The 21,069-nt window shown below is 37.4% G+C and overlaps 1 protein-coding gene across 2 annotated transcripts in view; it reads right to left on the bottom strand.

Moving 5' to 3' along the window:
* SLC13A1 (solute carrier family 13 member 1) overlaps positions 1 to 21,069 on the bottom strand; it is a 101,491-nt gene that overhangs the window by 58,591 nt on the left and 21,831 nt on the right. For both annotated transcript variants that reach the window (XM_005679402.3, XM_013963434.2), the window contains exons 3-6: positions 20,111 to 20,247; positions 17,610 to 17,797; positions 16,976 to 17,033; positions 16,849 to 16,897 (exon numbers count right to left, since the gene is read on the bottom strand). In XM_005679402.3, the coding sequence (XP_005679459.1) occupies positions 16,849 to 16,897; positions 16,976 to 17,033; positions 17,610 to 17,797; positions 20,111 to 20,247 (432 nt within the window). The remainder of the gene's footprint in view (positions 1 to 16,848; positions 16,898 to 16,975; positions 17,034 to 17,609; positions 17,798 to 20,110; positions 20,248 to 21,069) is intronic.

Genomic DNA, 21,069 nt, shown 5'->3' with positions numbered 1-21,069 from the left:
AACCTAAGGAGACAGCTCTCATCAGACACTAATCCTGCTGGTTTCTTGATCTTGGATTTTCAGGTTCTAAACCTGGGAGAAACAAATTCCTGTTGTTTAAGTCACCCAGTCTATGGCATTTTGTCAGAGCAGCCCAGTAATGCAGCATTTATCTTTCCATCAACAGAAATGTTAACAAGAAAAATTCTTCCTAAATCTCTTTTGGGAGTGTCTCTCTACTTTGGCACCTTAACTGGTCCTCTCCAGAGGATACCACTACTTCTGAAATTGAATGTTTTCAACCCCTTATACTTCAGCATTGAGAGATGGAGTCAGTGTCCTCTTTGTTCCCCACCCTCTTCCAGAACATTAATCTCCTACTGACATGAGAATAAATCAATTTTTCTTTAAGCTCATGTCATTTGGCTATCTCTTTCCCTGTCCATTCTTTTGAATAGGATGTTCTGATCTCCTGATCACCCACTGCTATCAATTAAGATGACATTCCCATCTGGCCCACAAGACTCCTCCATCCTGAAAATCCTGTCAAGCATCTGGATAACTGGATGATCTTTATGAATACCCCTCAGAGATCCCAGCCTTACAGATGTTTTTTAAAAATCTCATTTCCAGAGACCTTCAATCTGCTCTTCCTCAGTCACCCTGTACTCTAATTCCTGGACAATACATCTTCCAATGACTCCATCTGAAAAAAATAACTATTTCTAATTTTTTTTTTTTAAGGATAGAACTTAAGGTGAAAGACAAAAGCAACTTCATTCCTTCTCTCACATGTGGCCCATTTAACACACTCTCTTGGTCTGATTGTTGCGATCCAGATTGTTGAAATCTGGAATAGAATCTATAACTTTTTGGGTCACTTCATTTAGTCAAGAGTTTTCAGTCATGTTTAGCAAAAAAAAAAAAAAAAAGCAACCTCATTTCATTAGTTGGAATGAAGAATCCTCTATTTAATTACAAAAAGTCCATTTTCACTGTCAAACTACACAAAAGAATTGCCTATATTCACCTGCTCCATTTCTTTAACCTTTCTAATCTGGCTTCTTTCTCTTCAATCAGCTCAACGTGCACTTGCTATGATTTTTCATAACCTCCATATTACAAACTCAGTAGCTATTGTTCATCCCCAGGTTTGCAGACTTCTCCTGTGCACACACACTAAGTCACTTCAGTCATGTCTGACTCTTTGCGACACCGTGGACTGTAGCTCACGAAGCTCCTCTGTCCAGGGGATTCTCCAGGCAAGAATACTGGAATGGATAGCCATTTTCTTCTCCAGGGGATCTTGCAGACCCAGGGGTCGAACCTGTGTCTCTTACGTCTCCTACACTGGGAGGCGGGTTCTTTACTACTAGTGCCACCTGGCAAGTCCCTGGAGACTTCTCAGCAGCACATAAAAGAGTTGATGACTCCTTCTCTCTGGAGAACTCTTCTTTGGGCTCTGTGACATTTCAGTCGTCTGGTTTTTCTTCTTCATCTCTGCCTGTTCCTCTGTCTCCCTTGCCTGTTCATTCTCCTTGATGCGTCCTTAAAACTGGAGTTTCCTGGGCTTCCCTGATGGTTCAGTGGTAAGGAATCTGCCCACCAATGGAGGAGACTAGAGTTTGATCCCTGATCCAGGAGGATCTCACATGCCTCGGGGCAACTCAGCCCACTGGCCACAACTATTGAGCCTGTTGCTGTAGAGCCCGGGAACTGCAACTATGGACCCATGTGCTGCAACTACTGAAGCTCGGTGCCTCGAGCCTGTGCTCTGCAATAGAAGAAGCCTCTGCAATAAGAATCCTGTGCAATGCAATGAAGAGGAGCCCCCACTCGCTGCAACTAGAGAAAGACCCTCGCAGCAACAAAGACCAGCACAGCCAAAAACAAACAAAAAAACCCTGGAGTTTCCTGAAACCCTGTCACAGGTGCTTGCTTGTCTCTTCTCACAGTAAGATTTCTCCTTAGGGATTTTCATACATTTCACTGGTTTAATGAAAGAGAAAATCACACCACCTAACATGTTTTCAGCCAGGCTTCTCCTTTTACCTATGAATCCGACAGACTGTCCAATATAATTTGAATGTCTCAGATAAAACTCCAATCCCCAAATATTCAAAACTGAACTCATTCTTTCCTTCCTCAAATCCTCTTCTTCAGGATCGTCTACAGAAGATAATAGCATTACCACCCCCATGATTACAAACACTTAGAGTGTGCTGAGTATACAAAAACACTGCTTTAAGTTAAAATCAAATAAATGCTTTAATTCACATTTTTCTTACAACATAATGAGAGCGGTACTACCATTATCTGACTTTACGTATGGAGATGTGAAGCACAGAGAGGCTGAGCGGCTTGCTTATGGTCACAGAGCCTGGAAATGGCAGACTTAAGTTTGGAGACCATGCAGGGCTCATACCACAGCACTCTCAGCCACTATACTACATTGCTTGTCCTTAAAATTCTCCTCATTCTCATCCCACTAAATTCTATCAATCGTATCTACTGAAAAATGTCTGGACTCTGCTGGTTTTTCCCATCTCCACTATCACTTCCTCTAAGTCATCATTATCTCTGATTTGGGTTATTGTAAGAGGAACCAGAGATCAAATTGCCAACATCCCTTGAATCACTGAAAAAGCAAGAGAATAGCAGAAAAACATCTACTTCTGCTTCATTGATTATGCCAAAGCCTTTGACTGTGTGGATCACAATAAACTGTGGAAAATTCTGAAAGAGATGGGAATACCAGACCACCTGACCTGTCTCCTGAGAAATCTGTATGCAGAAATCTGTACGAAGCAACAGTTAGAACTAGACATGGAACAACAGACTGGTTCCAAATCAGGAAAGGAGTACGTAACGTCAAGGCTATATATTGTCACCCCGCTTATTTAACTTATGTGAAAAGTACATCATGAGAAATGTTGGGCTGGAATCAAGCACAAGCTGGAATCAAGATTTCCAGGAGAAATATCAATAACCTCAGATATGCAGATGACACCACCCTTATGGCAGAAAACGAAGAAGAACTAAAGAGCCTCTTGATGAAAGTGAAAGAGGAGAGTGAAAAAGCTGGCTTAAAACTTAACATTCAGAAAACTAAGATCATGGCATCTGGTCCCATCACTTCATGGCAAATAGATGGGGAAACAATGGAAACAGTGACAGACTATGTTTTGGGGCTTCAAAATCATTGCAGATGGTGACTGCTGCCATGAAATTAAAAGACACTTGCTCCTTGGAAAAAAAGCTATGACCAACCTAGACAGCATATTAAAGAGCAGAGACATTGCTTTGCCCACAAAGGTCCATCTAGTCAAAGCTATGGTTTTTCCAGTGGTCATGTATGGATGTGAGAGTTGGACTGTGAAGAAAGCTGAACACCGAAAAATGGATGCTTTTGAACTGTGGTGTTGGAGAAGACTCTTGAGAGTCCCTTGGACTGCGAGGAGATCCAACCAGTCCATTCTAAAGGAAATCAGTCCTGAATATTCATTGGAAGGACTGATGCTGAAGCTGAAACTCCAATACTTTGGCCACCTGACGTGAAGAACTGACTCACTGGAAAAGACCCTGATGCCTGAAAGATTGAAGGTGGGAGGAGAAGCTTGAAAAGATGATACTGTAGTAAGGTGCAAAGATTGAGGACCAGAGAGACAGTAGTAGAGAGCAATGGGCAGGAAAATAGAGCTCATAAGAAAGTCTGAGATGAACCACTAATTAAGACAATGATTGGTACAGAAACTCTAAAAAGGAGTAGGAGAGTCCTTAGCAAATTGATCTGCTCAAGACAGTAGTTTCAAGAGTGTTTGACCCTAATTTTAGAGTGTTTGACCCTAATCTTGAAATGATGTTGGAATAAGTCACTCTGGGTAGACAGTAAGATTCAGACCCTGAGAGTACATGTTTGCAGATTTATCTGAACTAATCACTACATTTATCTATGAGTGGAGCAGGAATTTGTGTGTGTGTGTGAGGTATCTTTTCTTTGAAACTGGGAGAGGAAAAAAAAATCCAAAGCAAAGAAGGGAGAAGCAAAGCATCTAGGGGCTGAAGCTGGAGACATTCAGGGATAAGGTGGGCAGAGGAAACCTCTTGCGCTGCTGACAAAGGACAGAGACAAGGATATATTGTGAGCAGGAAAGAGCTTACTTTATGTTTCTTGATGAGAGACGTACATGAAATTAAATGTATACAATGATGTAGTTTTTTAAAAATAAAACATTTATCCACAAATACACAAAAGAAATTATACTGAAGTGAAATATATCAAGATATGAGAGTGCCTGCTACTTTCTTGATACTGTTTCTATCTTCCACAATATAAAATAATTTTTTTAATATATAAAAGAATCATAGAGTACAGATATTTAGAGATAATCTGGTACAAAGACCTACATTTTCAGAAGAACAAAATAAGTCTCAATGTGACATAACGGTCCCAGCAGAAATGAAGATTTCTGTGTATCTGAGTTTCCTTTCAGTGATTTCCCTTGTGTTATTTTGCCTTCCAGAACACACTTTTTATTTATGTGAGTTTTTTAATCTATACCCAAAACTTTACCTCTAATTACTTTTCATATTGCTTTCACAACAGCAACTGCAACCTAGTGTATTTTTATTCAATCCCAATTCTGTCATCATACATTTGTAGTTCCGACAATATATGACATTTAGACCAACCTTGTGAGTATGTCTTCTACAGCTTCTTTCAAGTAACTGAAAACATTTCGTCCAGGACATGACCAAATTCAGAATCCTAAGACACCGTGAAATGGGTAGTACTCCAGGGACATTTCTGAACAGAAATCCTGCAGGTGCCGATATAACTCACTATTGCCACCTGGTGGCAGTGATTGTGGATTCTGGGGGCATGTTATACACCGACCCCAGGTGCTATCAAAATAAAGGAATCACTATGGACTTATACCAGTGTCCACTGCTCTGTACAAAATAATTCAACTGGGTGAGTGTGGTATAAAAACATTATGGGTTATATTTATATTTAAATGTTTATGCAAGGCTAATTGCCCAAAATATTAGTTCCTGCTAATCATTTTCTGCTTGTGAAAGTTTAAAATCTTCCAGCTCTTTTTGAGCATTTTTTGCATTTTAGGGGCTTCCCTGGTGGCTCAGATGGTAAAGCGTCTGCCTACAATGCGGGAGACCCGGGTTCGATTCGTGGGTCGGGAAGGCCCCTGGAGAAGGAAATGGCAATCCACCCAGCACTCTTGCCTGGAAAATCCCATGGACGGAGAAACCTGATAGGCTACAGTCCATGGGGTCCCAAACAGTCGGACACGACTGAGCGACTTTACTGTAATTTTGCATTTTAATACTATTCCTGTGGTACCATTTCTCAGTTGAAGGTATTAGAGTTAAAATTCCACTATGTTACATGATGAGAATTAAACTTTCTTTCACAGCCTCCTCCACTGAACACACTTAAGACTTCTCAAGTCTCCATCACCCTCCCATTATGGCCATCATAATTTTGCTTAGAGCAGAGTTCAGCATTCAGAATGTTGTCTAGAGATCTACTAACAACTGAGAAATCAGATGTATATATTACTTTTCTTGTTTTGTGTCCCCTGCTTACTTGATTAGTTTTCTAAGTGGATACTACTAAATCAGCCCAAAATATTCCCTGGTTATTTAAATGTTTTCTCTGAAAAAGAAAATGATGCAACACCTAATCTACAACAAAGTGATGTGAAAATCGCTCAGTCGTGTCTGACTCTTTGTGACCCCATGGACCACACAGTCCCTGGAATGCTCTAGGCCAGAATATTGAAGTGGGTAGCCCTTCCCTTCTCCAGGGCATCTTCCCAACCCAGGGACTGAACCCAGGGATTGAACCCAGGTCTCCGGCATTGCAGGCGGATATTTAATCTAGAACAATATTCTACCAATTCCATTGTCTTAGAGACATTGTCTCTTCAGGGCTTTCCTGTCTGCCCTACATCTAGTCATTTTCTTACTCTCCACCTGCAAGGAGCTATCTAGACTTAAGTCTACCCTCTTCCTTCATTGATAGTTCCACTGGGTATTGATTTCTAGGTTGGAAACAATGTTACTTAGATTTTTGAAGGCATTCTCCCCTGATTGCTTGTGAGTTTCCAGGGTTGCCCTAAAGAAGTCTTCTGTTATTCATGTTTTTTATCCAAAGGAATTGGTTTTTCTCTCTTTCTGGAAACTTTTAGGGTCTTCTCATTCACTGTATTCTGAACTCTCAATGTCCTTCCCTATGTGTATCTGTCCCATCCATCTTGCTGGTACCCAGTGTGAGCTTGTCATAAAAATTATATTTTTCCATCATGGAAGTTTTCTTGAATTTTGATAGAATCTTCTCCATTTTCTCTACTCTTTTTCTGAAACTCCTATCTTTTCTCTTCTTGCTTATTCCTTTTATACTAAAGTTTCTACTTATATTTCATATCTTTACATTGTATTTAGTATTTTATAAATTTATTTCCTATTTTATTTATATATGTTCTGCTTCTTGTTCCTCTATTACAGAATGTCCTTCATATTTCACGAATGCAGATTCTTTGCTTCCCTCTCTGAATATATTAATGATAGCTTCTTTTCTTGTGTTTTCATCTTTTTGCACAGTCTGTTTCCTGCAAGTTTCTGTTTTCCTTTTCTTTGTTTAAGTCTCTCCCTTCCATGCCTGAGGCTGTCTTCAGATATCCAGGAACTTTGGTGCTTTGCTCATATTTAAAGCAGTGAAAAGCTGGCTGGAATCCTTGTACATGTGCTTTGGGATTTTTTGGTAAATGTGGGCTCATATCTAGTATCATCTGATTGGGGCTTTTTTGGGAGAAAACCCAATGCTATATATTTTCATCTTTTCCCTTATACTGGCTGCATTACCCCAAGAAAAACCTCCCTGGCCTCTTGCCTACTGACATGAGGAGGGAATAGGTCTGGTTATTGGGGCTAGCAGGGTGGAAGGCAGGATTCTCACCATTCAACATATAAATGGTCAGTCGGTATCTCTGTTTTCATCATGAAATTATCCCTGATTCGTAACTGCATCAAGTTCTCCTTACCCTCTGTGTCACCTGTCTAAAGATTACACTTCTGTTTGGTGGAGGAGGAACAGCTGCATCCATGGAGACTTGGGGGAGAAACTTGTATATTTAACTGTTTCTTAAACAATTTTTTAAGTACCTTCACTTTTCAACATTTTAAAAACTTTGAGGGCTACTGATAGGTAAATTAGATTGCTTATTTTCTTTCCTCACTGTTGACTAGAATTTCACTTCCATTGACTAATTGAGGCATTTCCCACCTATTCTTTCACTTTCCATGTTTCAAAGTGATTTTGCTGTCATTTTCTCACTTGACATTTTTATAATTGTGACTTCACCTTGAAAAGTCTATTCTTTTTTTAAATGAAGATTCAGGATAGAGTGAAGGTAAATGGACCTATTTAATCTGCCATCTTATTGGAAGATGCAATATTTCTCTTTTAACTTTAAAATACAAGTGAATGAATGATTCTTGACTAATAACTCTCGCACGGATTGACCTTCGTGGCTCAACGGCATCCACACTGGGGGATGACGGAGAAAACAGGGAAAGGAGAGGAAAGCTCCAGAGTGCATAGAGAGAGTGACATTAGGGCCATGCGACCCTGTTCACTCTTGACGTGTTGAGTTTATATGGTCTTGGTTAAGAGGATAACAAATTATCCTCTCTAGCTTTAATTCAACCAGTCCTTCCACGATGTGCTTCTGGCTTTAAGTGATTTCTACAGGAAGTTACTTAAAAAAAGCCCTAGAATGAAGACAACATAAGAAAATGTAAGAGGACATCCTTCTCCTACTCTTGATGTAAACTCTTCATGAAGATCTGGTGAGGATACAATCAGATACAATCTTCTGAAGGACTCAGAAGAGCTGGTAACAAATTTGAAGTTATCAGTAAGATTCCTTGAATGAGGATTTCTATCCACTATAGTTAATAAAGAATTATGATGCATAGTATGAATCAGGATATTAGTTCATACGTTAATAGTAATAGTGTAATAAATAGGTATTTAAAATCTAGCACACAAAACTGGACTTTTCATAAAAATTCTGTTTTCATCAATGCTGAAAATCAATTAAATCCATTATTTATTTTACAAAATGTTATATCCTGTTAAGTATTTAGAAGCTTCCTTTGTAATTTCTTAGTGAAGAACAAAAAACCAAACCATACATGCTATTTCAAAAAAAGATTCTGTTCTTTAATAGTGGTAAAAAATGACTGAAATAATATATAATAACATAGCAGCACAGGACATCAGTACGTGTGTGTGTGTGTGTGTGTGTGCGCGCGCGCGTGCCTGTGTCTGTGTAGGATTATATAAAAAGAACAAAGAACAAAAAGATAACAACTGCAAAATAATGCAGGAAAGAGAGATGGAAAGAATAAGTACTTGAAAAACAGAAACCTGGCATTAAAAATTACTCTAAACTTATAAAGTCACAGAAAGTTCAAGTGGATCAATCTTGTCAGGCAAAAATTTCTAACCTGAATAAAAATGCAAAAACCAACAATATGCTTTTTATAAAAGAAACATCTAAAGTATAAGGACATAGAACTATTGAAACTGAAAGGACAGAAGTAATGCCAAGTAAACACCAGCTTAAGGAAAGCTAGTATTGCTATTATACTTTCATCAGACAAACGCTGATTCCAAAATATTACCATTGATTAAAAGGGACAGGCAAAATGGTAAAAGCATTACTTAGCCAGGAATATATAAATATTCTAAACTGATAGGGATGTAATAACATAATCTTAAATTATACAGAAACCAACACTGACAGATCAGAAGACACAGACATATTCACATCATAGAGGGAGATGTCAACAAAACAGCTGCATTCATTGCTGGCTAACCAGACAAAAATTGTTAGGTCATAGACAACTTGAAAATCACAACTGGCAAACTTGATCTAAAAGGCTTAGAAAATACTGCACCCAATACGTTGAAAATATGCAGTTCTTTTTAAGTAAAATGAAATATTTATCACAATTGGCCATGGCTAGTCCACAAATCTGCCTCAGCAAGTTTAGAAGAACTGATGTCATACAGACAAGCTTTTGACCACAGGGAATTTATGTTAGAAATAAACAACAAAACAAGAAGTAGCTACAAACGTTTCATTTATTTCAAAATTTAAAACATACATCTAAGCAGCCCATGAATCAAAGACTAATATAATGGAAATCAGAAGACATAAAAAACTGAAAAATATAGAATACAAGGAAAGCAGAAGAAATGGAAGAAAATTTGTCTCCTCAAATTTTTACTTTGGAAGAGAAGAAAAAGTTCAAACAAATAATGCAAATTTATATTTTAAAATTAGTGAAACTAAATGGAAAGATGAAGTAGACAGAACAAAGTAATAAAAAGAAGAAACTAATAATGTAGAACATGAAATAGGATCAAAAGAGCCAAAAGTTGGTTCTTTGGCAGACTTATAAAATGTACACTTTTGGAAAAAAATATTCCAATAGTAGGAATGAAAAGATACAAAGCCAAAAATACTATAGAAATTAAACAGGTAATAAGAGAATATTAAAAACAACATGCAACTAAATTTGAGAGGGAATGCATAAGTTCCTAGAAAAATACAACTAAAACTCAAGGAGAAATTAGAAATGTGAGTAATTCTAAACCCAGGAAAGGGATGGAAGAATTGCTAAGTGTATGTCTGGTATGCCTTTTGCGTTCTCCTTTCTGCTTCCCAGTAGCTGGAACAGAGAATGGATAGAGGGCAATGCAGCAGCCATCCTGAACCCTGAGGGAGCCATCAAGTGCTGATGATGGCAGAGCAAGAATAGAAACAGTCAAAGTCATCATGATCGTGGAACCGTTATACCAGTCTATTTCTATCTTATTAAAACTATCGTTATCTGGGGTGTTTGTTGAGATGAAGAAGTAATTAATAGAAGTGGTAATACTGAAAAGAAAACAAGAAAATGATTAACTCGAAATTCTGGAGACTGTGGCTACCTCCATAAGGGGCTGGATATGATTGTGTGAGGAAAGGAGATGGAATCAAAGAAGAGCTCATGGGGACTTTTAGAAATTGTTATGTCCTTTTTCTTAAGCTGGGGCATTGGTATAAACCATTTTATCATCTTCTTTAAATTTTTTGTTACATTCTTTAAATATGTATATATTAAAATATTTCACAATCAAGATACTTGAAAAACAATTTGGGGACAAAATAAATGTATCCTTTTGTTAGAAAATATCATTGGACTATGAAAAGAAAAATATTGTTGAGAATTTTAGGAAACAAAACAAACACAGTATGAGAATAAATTCTATGGGAGGTTTATTTTATGGAGGTTTGTTGTACAGTTAGGGGAAAGTACAGTTGCTTCCAACATGGCTAAGCTCATGTTACTTGCTACATAATATTTCCACAATATAAAAGGTGAAGAACCATGCTTTTGTGGTTCAAAATTAAAAGGTATATAGAAGAAAATGCATTGTCAATAGCAAATTATTTCTTTAATAACTTGTGGAAACCCAGCTAAGTAAACCAATGGAGCCCAGCCAGGGTTTTGACTACAATAAACATTAAAATCTTGAGTGAGGTTGTGCTCACAGGCTGCTGCTATGATTCTTCTTTTTTTATGACTGTCTAGATAAATCATTTATTCAGAGGTGAATTCACCTCACCACCTGTTGCTTGTTGTTGTTAGTCTCTCAGTTGTATCCAACTCTTCTATGACCCCATGGAGTGTAGGCCATCAGGCTCCTCTGTCCATGGGATTTCCCAGGCAAGAATACTGGAGTGGGTTGCCATTTCCTCCCCCAGGGGATCTTCCAGACCCAGGGATTGAGTCTACATCTTTGAGTCTCCTGCATTGCAGGCAGATTCTTTACCACTGAGCCACCAGGAAAGTACCACCTGCCTGCTGAATCCCAGTACCTGAATCAGCACCATCTGAATCCCAGTATATGTCAGAAATATCATCCCTTGTTCTGATTTAATGCCATTGATAATGAGGCTTCCAAATTCTCAGTTGAATGGCATGAGTTCTCATAAATTGGATTAGTGAGTAGGATAGTTATAATGTCTTTTAAAACTTCAACTTCATCTTGTGTTCCTAGAGGTGCAGAAAACTGCCAAGTTAAAAAAACCAAGTAAAATGCATAAACTTTCAGCTATGAGTAAGGACTGAGAAGCCATTGACTAGGCACGGTGACTAGAGTTGACATCACTACACTCAACAATTGAAATTTGCCAGAAGTAGAACTAAAACGCTCTCAAAAAAAGAGAAAAAGATAAATATGTGAGGCAATCAATATGCCAATCAAGCAGGTAGGGGAAACCATTTCACCATGAATAGTTCTTAAATCACCAATGCATACTTTAAATATCTTATGATCTTTTTCAACATTATTGAGGTATAACTGATAAATAAAATCATAAGATATTTAAAGTGTACATCATGGTGATCTGATCTACATATGCATTATGAAAAGATTATTCCCACCCAGCCCTTAAATACTTCACTTACAGCATGTGTCCCTCCCGCCTTCCTTTCTCTCTCTTTCATTGGTGACACATTCAAGTATCAGTCCGTTAACCAATCTCAACCATACAGTAATATTATCACCTCTAGTCCCCATGTTTTATATTAGGTCCTCTGACCTTATTTATGTTATAGCCAAATGCTTGTACCCTATTGCTAATATCTCCCTGTTTACCCACTCCCACCCCCTGACTCCTGAGAACCAGTTTTCTATTCTTTATTTCTATGAGTTTTACCTTTATTTTCAAGATTCAATATATAAATGAAACCATGCAGTATTTGTCCTTCTATGCCTGGCTTATTTTACTTAGCATACTGTACTCAAGGTTTATCCATGTAATTGGAATGGCAGAATTGCCTTTTTTTTTTTTTTCTCTCATGGCTTAATAATATACCATGGTATATGCATACCACATCTTCTTAATCCATTCATTTATTTTTTCCATATTTTGGCTATTGTGGCTAACGCTACAGTGTGAGTGCAGATATCTCTTCAAGATCCTGTTTCATTTCCTTTGAATATGCACCCTGTAGTGGGATTGCTAGATCCCCTGTTAGTATTTTGATCCACTGTTTTCTGTAGTGGTTGCGCCAATTTACATTCCCACCAACAATCCATAGGGGCTCCCTTTTCTTCCACAGCCCTTGTTATCTCTTGCCTTTTGGTGATGCTGTGATTCCTAAAGGGTATGTGATAGCCTTTCTCTCTCTCTCTCTTTCTGCTCACATCTTCATAACCTGCAGAATTTGGCTGGATGGGTAAAGGAAAGTAGGTTGTGTCAAATGAAGTCTCAGCAGTGCTAAAACTGGCTTTGCGGGCCAACTATCTTCGCCTGGTCTAGGAAAAGGGAAAAGCAATTTAGAACTTTTGTTTGTAGCACCTACCTGATCTAATTTAAAATGCCATTTCTGCATTTGATCTAGGGGCCAGATATTCTAGAATTGATATCTCCCTACTTGGCAGAAATAACAGCCCTAGTTCATGATATTTTATGAACCATGCTTATCACCTTTATAGGGTCCTTAGAATTCTTGGAGAATATTAGAGAGTGCTGTTTTATAGAATTCGATTTTGAATAATAAGGATTTCACCACCAAACTAAACAACATCTAATTAACAGCAACATTCAATTTGTTCAAGGAAATTTTCCTTTGGACTTCTCCTTTTGGGGAAACTGCATATTATATCAGATGAATGGAAAACAATTATTTTAGGCCTCTCATTAAAAACATACTGAATTTCCAGTTCCCTTCATTCAAAGATGCCTGGAGGTTTAGAAATTGAGCTACTGTAAAAATCTGAGATATTTCTTTGATTAATACCAGTGCTTGAAAGAAGGAAAAAACATAGCAACTTGATTCTTCTTTTAGTATGTAAAAATTGATTTCTGGATACCTAAATTCATTTCTTATGGAAATAATATGAGTGATGATTGGTCTCCCAACTGCTCCACTGGAACCTGACAAATTATTCCCTCATATATGTCAGTGTCTTTTGGGCTCTTCCTTTCTTCTTATTCCTTTTCTTCTCTAAAAATATTTCAGCAACTTTTGGAGTAAAAAGAATTTATGGGCTAAATACCTACCTATCAATCATTTTTATTCTGGGCATGAGTAGGGAGCTCTGCTAATGTTTGGGCCATTGTCTATGGTGAAAAGGGAACACTGTGAGTCTTTTTCATGTATGCAGCATAGGAATGAGACTCAGATAGGAGTGCTCCTGAATCACTTCTGGAATCTGAGGAACTGGTGAATATCCATCAGCTTCAAAACCAACATATAATCATCACCATTGGCTGCTTGCTGTAGCAGCAGCAATAGGAAAATTACCATCAAATTATCATTAGCACCTATACCAATACTTTGCAATTCTAATAACAAGAATTTTAAGACTGATAACGTTTACAAAGAACTCACACAACTCACTAGCAAAAACAACCAACCAATCAAACAAGCAAACAGAATAACCTCCCAGACAATCCAACTGAAAAACAGGCAGAGGAACTGAAAAGACAAGTTCTTAAAGAAGACATCCAAGTGGTCAACAGGTACATGAAAAGGCGCTTAACATCACTAATCATTAGAGGAGTACAAATCAAAAGCACGTGAGTTATCATCTCACACCTGTTGAAATGGCAATCATTATAGTAGCTTTGGGCTAAGTGAAATAAGTCGGGCAGGGAAGGACAAATACTGCATGGAATCACTTTTACAGGGGCTTCGCTGGTGGCTCAGTGATAAAGAATCTGCCTGCCAATGCAGGAGATGTGGGTTCAATTGCTGGGTTGGGAAAATCCCCTGGAGAAGGAAATGGCAACCCACTCCGATATTGTTGCCTGGGAAATCCCATGGACAGAGGAGCCTGGTGAGACAAAGTCCATGGGGTAGCAAAAGAGTCAGACAGGACTTAGTGACTAAAACAACAACAGTCATTGATATGGGAAATCCATAAAAGCTGAACGCATAGAATGAAGAGGAGAGTGTTGCTTACCAGGGGTTAGGGGGTGGGATGGGGAGATAAAGGTTAAAGGGTACCTGCTTCCAGTTTAAAGATGAATAAGTTCCAGGTATCTAATGCAGGATTATTATAATTAATAACATTATATACATTAGTTGAAAGTTGCTGAGAGTAAACTTTGAGCATTCACACTGCAACAAATGGTAATTATATAATATGATGGAGGTGTTAAATAAAGCTATGGTGGTAATCACTTTTCAATATGTAGGTGTATCAAATCAACACGTTGGTGCTTCATATGTGTAAAAACATGGCAAAATGGTGCAAATTACAAAAAAACTCTATGCCCTTTTGCTTCTTCTTTTTCTTCTTTGAAATTTATTTTAAACCATCCTCTCTCAAAAAGAGTAATATTTGGATCTTTTTTGACATGCAGTTCACGTTCAAAGCCAAACCACACAGGATTTAATTTAATTCAATAAAATGTCTTATCTACTTGATGAAAAAAGTAGAAGACTGAAACATTATGAATATAAATATTCCTTCCATTTTATAGGTAGATTAAGTGGATACAGATTCTCCCACATAATCCGTTAATCTTAAATTATCCAGTTTAAATCTGGCAAAGAAGAGGTGCAATTTATTATAACAACATGTTATAATAATCTACTACATTTATATCTGAGATTTGTAATTGTCAAAATAAAAATCTATCTTAAATGTATAGTATGTGAAAAATACTTTTATGTGACCCCCTATAAACAGCACTTTATTAGAGCAAAAAGTTATCTCTTAATTTTTCTTTTACACCAAGCTAAAATTTTATGTATGAAGTTATAGAACAACCAAAGAATCATTGTTCAAAGGCCTAGCTCTTCTCTACCAAACTCAGAACTTTTTATCTTTACTGCCTAAAATAGACCCCAGTTATCTCACATTTCCCTGTTGAAAACTTATTCCTCCCTCAGTGGCATCAGAAACCTTCTTCTATCTAGCTTTCTGTAGCAGAGGCATCTTCCATGCTTTTATCACTCTCATCCACAAAGTCATACTAATCAGAAAGTCCAGTTAGGCCCATACCCTCTGTCCTTCACTTTGTTATCACAGTAAGCTTCTCAAAGGGCAGAATTTACCATACTCCCTCCTAGCTTCAAAGCTCTCCATTTCCCTTAAGATAAACTAGGATCCTTTGCATGGCACGAACTACTATTTTTCACCTGGCCCAACCTCTCCAAACATTTCACTTTCCACAGCTCATCCCTGGCACCTGCACTGGACATGCTTTCTGAAAAATCCCCTTTCTCTACATTTTGGGGTCTTTGAATTTTATGTATTCTCTGATTACATTACCTCTTCCTTTTTCATTCCTTCATTAATTAGCCAAGATAATTATCTATTGAATACTTACTCTCTGTCAAGCAGTGGAATGTGGTAGGGTGTGAAATGGGGAGCCAAGTAGGCCTGTCCTTGCACACCTGGAGGGTGCATATCTCTGACTGTGAGTGCCATCTTCCCTCCAGACTCAGATTTCTTGACCTCACATTCTCTCTTGGCAATATTCCCAGACTGAGCTAGTTGTTTCAGCTTCTGGGAGATCTGGTCTCTGTGTGTACCTTTGGTGTGGTATTTATGTCAGTTTTTTTTTTTTTTTTTAAGTTTATCTTCCCCATTAGACCCTGAGTTGCTCATGGTAAAGAGGAGGTCTTTTCATCCGTAGACTTTCCTACCATGCCTGGGACAGTGCTGGATAACCAGTCCATTGGAAGGGTCTTGATCTCAAATTTTAAGCATCACACCAGAAAACTGGGTTTCTAAAGATGACCAAAAGAGAGTTACCAAGTGAGTGCAAGTATACCCAACAGTTTTTAAAGGTCATTTCTGATGCATTTTTCTGTAATACACCTGGCAGACTGCTGATTTTCTATGTCCTAAAAGAATTATTTCCCTCCCTAAAGATGATAATATTTTCAGAAATATGTATTCAATTCTCATCTTAAAAACCCTTAAGTACACTGTAGCTAGTGGTTTAAAACTTATCACTACATTAGTTTTCTCTTTACATAAAAATCACTCTTTCCTTAAAGATTTCTGTAAATAACAAGACGGTTTTCTTTTTCCTATTCAGTTGCATGCTGATGCATTATAGCCTGAGGAAGGAACATATGCCCCACTCTCATATTTCTAATGCCGTGGTTACCGTAGGACTATTTCTGTGCAGGTTTACTTTTCAGTGGTCTTGAGATATATTTCTCCCAATAAAACCTAGTATAGTATTTTTATATTGATTTATTCTGGGAAAATGAATTCTATGGGATAGTTTACAAAAGTCTTCTTCCTTCTTTTAATAGCCAGAATGGCTACAACAGTCCCTCTATCTTCATTTGACGGTAGCAGCTTCTGAATTCTACTAGAATTTATTGGCAAGGAGGATACTAAAGATAACTAGATTGTAATTATATGAATAGGAGTTGCTGTACGTTCATAACCTGGAAGTAATAGAATGTGCTTAATAAAAAGGCAGCAAGATTTTGATAAGAAAATGAAACAATATTCTGAGGCTAGCACTCTATTTCTTTAAATTACATATGCAAACTGCCATCACTATGGTATCTGTTAAAAGGAGAAAATGATGCTGATTTCAGAGCCTAAAACTTTTTCTATGAGGATTTTTATTTCAGTCCATCCATGAAGGCTTATCAAAGCATCACACCATGCTTTGACGTAGGCAAGTAAAGTAATTCATAGACAAGGAAGCAAGTAACAGATTTTAAAATGCATACATATCTAACTGCAGATCTAATATAATTTCATGTATAATTATTTAGAGAGAATCAAATTTAATGTACCTTTTCCAGCTCCATCTTGCTTGAAATTTTCCCTGCATCATTACTGTATCTGAAAAATAAATTGACCCAGTTTATAATTTCATTAAAATATAATTCTGAAAATCCTAATCAAAATAATATTCTTTACCCTGGAACTGGTTTTGTTTTCTCTTTTCTCTCATTTGCTTCTTGTCCGTTAATACTTTCTGCAAAACATTAAATAGAAAAACAATTAAAATGAAGGATTATCAGTGTGTGTGTGTGAAGGTGGAAGCATTATGAGAGGCTGAAAATAAATTTGCTTTGTACTGACATAACCTTCATCATAATAAAGTGTTTTACAAACATCAATATCCTCCCAACATTTTTCTCACTGCATCAAAGCAGTTTATCAGAACCAGATATAACCAAGGTAGAATGTGATGCTGTCTCCAAATAGAATACAGGAATTAAAGGTTCACACACTATGCAGAAAAGTCATTTCAGGGTAAAAGAGTAACCTGAGTGTACTGATAAAGACAAAAGGGAGTTTTATCAGACTGGTTGAAGCATAGAAAAGGCATTCTTTTTCTTCCCCTTTTGTCAGAGAATGTAAATTCAACCATTAATTGAAGGTAAAATATTTGGGTAATATAATTTCCTGGTATAAATACTGGGAAATAGAGGCAGAGTAAGGATGAATTCATATCATGCCTGGGGGTAATTAATTCAAAATATAATCCTTGAGTTTATCCCATTGCCCAAGTAGCTAGATCCCACTGTGGCCAAAGCAAATGTGATACCATCTATTTCCAGTGCCTGGTTGGTAGATCCACTGAAATAAGTCATCTGAGTAGCCTCCACCTCTGCCTCTGCGCTGATGACCTGCTGGGCCACAGCCTCCACGATGGGCATCACCATGGCAGCTGTAGAGGTGTTGCTAAGCCACATTGACAGGAAGGCGGTACTGCTCATGAACCCCAAGGACAGCCTGAAACAAGAGGGCCTTCAGTATGAATTGTGCTCTCTAGCTTCACCAGCTCTGTAGTGCTTACCTGTAAAGGATGTTATTTGTGAGTTAAGAATTCATTTTTACAAAACATAAAGACAGTTAAGGTTTCACTCAGGTAAAGAACTCTGAGAATAGGATAGACAGGTAGAAATCCAAATGGCACATGTAAGACAGGACTTATTACAAGATTTGTCTCCCTGGAAACTGTAAGAGTCTTCTCTTCAAAACCAGAAAAAATGATAAAATTTATAATCAAACTGCAAGTTGGTAGATGGTATAATAGCCTATAATATTACACCAAAATTCAAATGCCCTTCAAAGATGGCCCATCTTCAAATACTAGTAAAATAAGGTGCAATTGGCATTCGCATTTAGGATCCCTTATTCTTTCTTTTATATTTGGGTCTTATCTCTGTTTATTTGTATATGTGCCAAGGAAGAACAAGGGCAAGGAGGGAGGTTAATATTTATAAACCTGCTCTTTACTCGTTTATTACTCTGGTTCAGTATACGGTGGGTGGAGGAAATGGTTAAAATCACTAGCTAAAATGAGGTTTCAGAATTTTCTGTAGATTCAATTATTCATGCTCTCCTGAATCTGACATTCCTGCCTGTTGTCAAGAGCTGGATGTATTACATTGTCTCCTCGTACAAATAGAGTAATCCTTCTCCCTTAAAAAATAACATACCTAAAATTATAGGATTTTAAACCATGTCTATAAGCTTTCAGAATCACAACTGGGGGAAAAACATGATCTCTTTTGAGTAGGAGGTCCAAGAATATCATTCAGATGCATGTCTTTCCATATAGAACCATTTATGAAATTCTCTTTCTTTTGAAATAGATCTGTAAGAAAAATTCCACATCCTACTTTCCAACTACAGATAAGGTGGATATTTTCTATGTGAAAAATGAAACAAAACTTTTAAGCAAACTGTTTAAACAATAAACTATTCTTAATTAAAAAATAGAAACAATTTCAGTTTAAGGCATTGGCAAAACAATCTCTCAGTACAAAAAGATTGGGAACTGGTAAAACTTTTGTGTGGTGAAAATACCTTAACTTGAAAAATCACTTAGTGGTATAAAGGACAGGACCCTGTCCCACTGTGCAGTGCATGACTCCACCCCCTGGGGCCAGTGAGCAGATGGTCAAAGGAAAGAGACACATTTCTATAGCACTTCAAGAGGCATGGAACACCATTTCATTTTAAGAGTGAAACGTCCTTGATACGTACATGTTCTAAAATTTTTAAGTTACAGATGTTTGTACAAAATAGGCTTCATCTGAGATATTGAATGCTTTTTCTGTCTACAAAAGAGTGCTCCATAAATGATAAACACAGACATTGTTATACTCTGACACGAATTATGCAGCACAGTTCAATAAATTTTCTTATGTTTAGAGAAAGATGAGATGGGAAGAATCACCTAAGGTTTTAAAGCATAATGCCATTATGTAAATGATTATGACACTGGAGGTTTTTTTTTTTTTTTTTTTTTTAGTTATCATCTATGGGAGAAGGAAATGGCAACCCACTCCAGTGTTCTTGCCTGGAGAATCCCAGGGACAGGGGAGCCTGGTGGGCTGCCGTCTATGGGGTCACACAGAGTCGGACACAACTGAAGTGACTTAGCAGCAGCAGCAGCATGTTCTTAACAAGAGCTAGAATTAAAACCAAAATGGCCAATTAATTTAATGGATTTTGATGGGCAAAATCCTTTTATTTTGGTGGGCAAAATTTATTTTAGTGGGCACATTCTATAGATGAAACTTCTTAATTGATTGTTTTACTCTGGAACAATTCATTTAAAAAGAGAAATGTTAACCTCGCAATTTTTCTGCACATATTTGTATTTTGTCCGTAAATGTCTTTGTCTTTGGTTCTTAACATCCTTCCTGATGATCAAGCGTACTCTTGAACAAGTCTTGAATATGTAATCAGACCAATAAACAAGATAGTACTGAAATCTACTCTAAAGTCTATCAATCTTGTTTGTTGAGGTACAGGCTTCTCTCAGCTTTGACTCCTACAGAGCATAAAAGGTGAAAGAGTTGTGTGCACTTATTCCAATCTCCCTATAATTAGACTTGCAGTGAAATTAAAGTTTTTTTCACCTCCAGTTCAAGTACCCTTTATATCACTTTCATTTTTGCAGAGAAAAAAAAATCATGAATTACACTGCCATACAAATGATTGCCTGGATGTGCATTACTTATCTGGTTATTTGCTCTGTACAAAAATGGTCTGGATGGAATGTAAACTTGGAGCAGTAAACACAGTACTTACCATGCTGGGTTCACACCCACCATCATCACCATTCTCAGAGCAATCCTTTTGTGCAGATTCCATTTTTCTATGGATGTTGCTAAACAGATGACTCCAATCAGCAGTAGGTGAAAATCTTTGAAATAAGCAGATGCCACCTGAAATTGCAATTAAACCCATGAGTATTTATGCTGACGAGGGAAAACAACATTGCACCAGAAAGGCATTATTTTGCCGCTCCTAACTTTGACCTTCAACTACATAATCTTTCTATTTTGTTGAACGGAATGCAGATGTATTTCAATACAAACGTAAAGCAGTTCCACATCCTGATCCGGAAAAAGTAGTATTAAGAAAAAATATACACAGAGAGAGGGTACCCATATACTGAGTTTTTAAAGACCTGAGTAATGTCAGGCAAGTGCCTTCTATTGCTTAATTTCTCCGTCTGTAAACTGGGGCTAATTAGTTTGCAACCCTACAGCAGACTGGCCATGGCTATGATGAGGAAAAGTCTCAAGTCAAGCTCTGGCTCACCAGTATCCTCATTATCACCATTACGCCCAGACTGCAGTCATTCTTTTGTATTTTGAATGGCGATTAGTAGAGCATACAGACACTTGGGCAACCATTTGCAGCAGGATTTACAAAATAATTCTCTGAGAGGTACATTAATATTTTCCTTTTTTAAAAACAGTTTCTGTTGTCAAATAAGTTGAGAAAACAAAATTTCTTAAGATTCTAAAATTTTATTTCTTGTAGGCCTTCTCCAAACCTTTAAACCCGTGTAAACGCTCACTCTCAAAGAGGGGCATACCCTATGCCACATGGTTTTCAAACTTATCTAATCATAGAAACCTTATTTTAAAGTACCTCCTGGTGATATTCAAGAGTCCTGACTTTACAAAATACTTGGCTTAAATTGAATCACAAGGCTGTGTAGAAATCCTCTCCCATGGCATGGGGGGGGGTGGTGGTGG

This window comes from Capra hircus, chromosome 4 (genome assembly GCF_001704415.2).
Source record: "Capra hircus breed San Clemente chromosome 4, ASM170441v1, whole genome shotgun sequence".
Classification (NCBI taxonomy): domain Eukaryota; kingdom Metazoa; phylum Chordata; class Mammalia; order Artiodactyla; family Bovidae; genus Capra; species Capra hircus.
Note: the sequence above shows the minus strand (reverse complement) of the source record. Positions and strands in the feature narration are given on the sequence as shown.